A 3,016-nucleotide genomic window follows, 5' to 3' on the forward strand; every position below is an offset into this window, starting at 1 on the left:
CATTCAACGAAGTATATTATTAAGAAATTATAGGTATTTCAAACAATAGTGCATGCTTTACGAATGATGTAACAATCAAGCGCTGTAGATGTCGCAAATGTGGCTCTTAAAGACTGTACAATAGGTAAGAAATTCTTAATAGAATCTCAATAGATGTACAGCATTACGAAAGGAATCACGCCCATTTTCCGTAACGTAATACGTATCTTTGGCAACAACAATTAGTTTATGCTTTCTGCAGAAACGCCTATACGAATAAACTACTATAAAAGCTGAATGTATGCGTAATGTTCGACATTTGTAGACATTGAATGAAGATGAAGGCCTCATATGTGACATGTTCTATTGTTGGCGATGCTTGTGTTGGCAAAACTCGCTTGATCAAATCGTTTGTTGGCGAAAAAGAAGACAAACAGTATACTCCTACAATCTTCGAGAATTATTATGGTATGTAATCTTCTGTGTTGCATACTTTGAATATATCAATTTAGTAAATATATTTGCATTAACCACATAGAGCAGTATATTTAAGATATGTTTTTGTAATTGCAGGCGAAACAGTTTGCAAGGGAAAGAAAAGCAGCATTTCTATTTATGATTTACCGGGTCAGCATGACTTTGACCAGATGCGAAGATTTGCCCTGAAGGAAAGTAATATCATCGTCATCTGCTACGATGTTCAGAAAAGAAATTCGTTTGAAAACGCACAATCCGTGTGGATTCCCGAAATTCGACAGTTTCTTGGAAAGTCCATTCCAATCGTTCTTGTAGGGATTTTGTCGATGGGAAAACCCCCCAGAAGCGTTTCCAGAAGAGAAGCCATCAAACTCACCTCCCAAATGATGCTCCATGACTACTTTGAGGTTTACTGTGAAGGTAACGCTGATGTATCCTCTTTGTTTTCGTGTATTGCAACTATTGCGAAGAAAACGAAGAAACAAAAGTCATCAATCTTTCGACGTATCTTCTTTAAATGAAGTTTGCATTAAAACCGTTAAAGCAGTTTATATGATCATGAAGATTTTCGTGCGAGCTGGTCCTCTGGTACCTACGTTGTGGAGTGTCGTGGGGAAGGCGACCATATATCCTGGGATGGTGAACTAGGCTAGACTTTCAGAGGGCTTGAGACGAAATTGGAGCATTGACAAAGACTTGTACGCTTGTGTACAACTGCGTCTAGCACGTTAAACGTGACAGCGAGTCATTGTGAGAAGTTATTACTATGTCTATATTTACTATTCATAGATAAACTTCGTCTGTGGAATAAAAAATATGAAATCTATATTGTTTCCTAATTTCTTCCATTAATATTGTTCGATCCCGACTATTTAACAAGATGTGGATCTCTTCAAAAAGTTCGGGTTTGTCTTTTTTTTCTTTAGGAAGCTTATGATATTCACATGATTTTGAAATGTTTTTGCCTTCGCCATCTTTACAAATTGTAATGATTGACATTTCTCCATGAACGCGCTGTAATTCTAAACAACGCATGTATAAATACAGAACTACTTGTAACAACAGGGACTTTCGACAGAAGTGGAAATGTAAATAGAAGAAATAAATCGGTCGTGTGCGTTAGATACGGGTACTACGTGCTTTCTTCATTGTGACGTCAAATTTTTTGACTGTAACAATCAGAAATGCTGTAGATTTTCAGTCTTGCCAGTTAAAGGTCTGCAGTCTTATGATAAAGACAAACACCGATGACCATGGCTAAAGTCCACTGTATTCGTCCTGGCTATCATTATGAAGTATCACAATTAAGCAGGCGTTAGCCAAGATTAATAGAGGTAGCAAAGTTGTAGTATAAATTCTTTGATTTTTTAAAATGAAGGTTAGTAACTGAAATAATGTTTAATGCTAAATTAATGAAAAATGTATACATGTTTATACGGAATATAATTATATGAACTAGGCTGTCCTCCTTAGTTTAATATCCAATCAATAATGTACGTATACCTAGAAGTTCTTTTCTGAACTTCATGTTTCAAAACAAATGAATCACATGTGCTTTGCATAAATCAAGAGAAAAAGTAACTGATTAAACCATCAGTTCATAACAAAAAATGCCCCAAAAGTTATAATGCAAGTCCATTGAACGTCTTTGACAGCAAGTCGAATGACAATTAAAACATGATGTCCACCTGACGTTGTTAAGCCCCCAGGCCACGACCTCACGGTCACGAAGTACGCGCTCAAACCACTGAGCCAACGCGTCTGATGAGTGAGATGTAGATCATCTAATGACATTAAGATAGCTTAATACCATATCACCGTCATGTAGACCAATAAACAGATGTACAAAATATAAATGTCACCTTACATTTGTGCTCTGAAATCATGCAAAATAGATGTTTTCAAAAGGATCAGGGTAACGAAAATAAAACACCTATAGGGGATTAATTGATGTTTTCCGCCACACTCAAAATTTTTCTTAGTTATCTGGTGGTGCTCAGTATTTATTGGTGGAAGAGAGAACCCAGATACAATGTACCTGGGAAGAGAATCCGACTATCCGAAAGTAAAATGGGAAATTTTCTCAATTACCGGCGCGAACGGGATTCGAATTCGCGCCGACCAGAGGTGAGAGTTTACTTTCGGAAGGTCGATGGTCTATCCGGAAAAAGTCACATCGTTATATCACGTTTCCTCATCTAACCCGTTCATGTTTACACAGGTATTACTTAGAATAGCCCAGTCAGTTGCACCGCATTCGCTGTGATAATTTTATGTCATGGATCGAATCCGCCTAAAACTACATTTTCGTTTCGCACTTTTTTTTTTATATATTTTATATAATTATGTGTATTTTCTTTAATAACCTAATTTAAATGCATATCCATTATTTATGTAAAAGGCATTAGAATTGTAAATTTTCCGCCAAACGCAGTCAAGTGGAGCAGTCCTCACCATGGTCGATTTTATTTCAAGTAAAATAATTATTCCTTCTGCATTACACAACGGAAGCTGATGTGCAACGAAAAAAAAAGAATACCATACAAGAATTGTATTTGTC

The 3,016-nt window shown here is 36.4% G+C and overlaps 1 protein-coding gene across 1 annotated transcript; it reads left to right on the forward strand.

Moving 5' to 3' along the window:
* The first annotated feature begins 311 nt into the window (after positions 1–311).
* On the forward strand, positions 312–977 carry LOC130054697 (uncharacterized). Its single transcript, XM_056165220.1, has 2 exons — positions 312–447; positions 553–977. Exons 1-2 carry the CDS (start codon positions 312–314, stop codon positions 975–977), a joined length of 561 nt encoding a protein of 186 aa, XP_056021195.1.
* The last annotated feature ends 2,039 nt before the right edge of the window (positions 978–3,016 follow it).

The sequence above is a fragment of the Ostrea edulis genome, chromosome 5 (assembly GCF_947568905.1).
Source record: "Ostrea edulis chromosome 5, xbOstEdul1.1, whole genome shotgun sequence".
NCBI classification, from domain to species: Eukaryota; Metazoa; Mollusca; class Bivalvia; order Ostreida; family Ostreidae; genus Ostrea; species Ostrea edulis.

Excerpts from the sequence above, each read along its gene's own strand:
- LOC130054697 (XM_056165220.1), top strand. The coding sequence starts at position 312 with ATGAAGATGAAGGCCTCATATGTGACATGTTCTATTGTTGGCGATGCT. Across the intron at positions 448-552 it reads AATCTTCGAGAATTATTATG|GCGAAACAGTTTGCAAGGGA; the intron begins GTATGTAATCTT and ends TTGTAATTGCAG.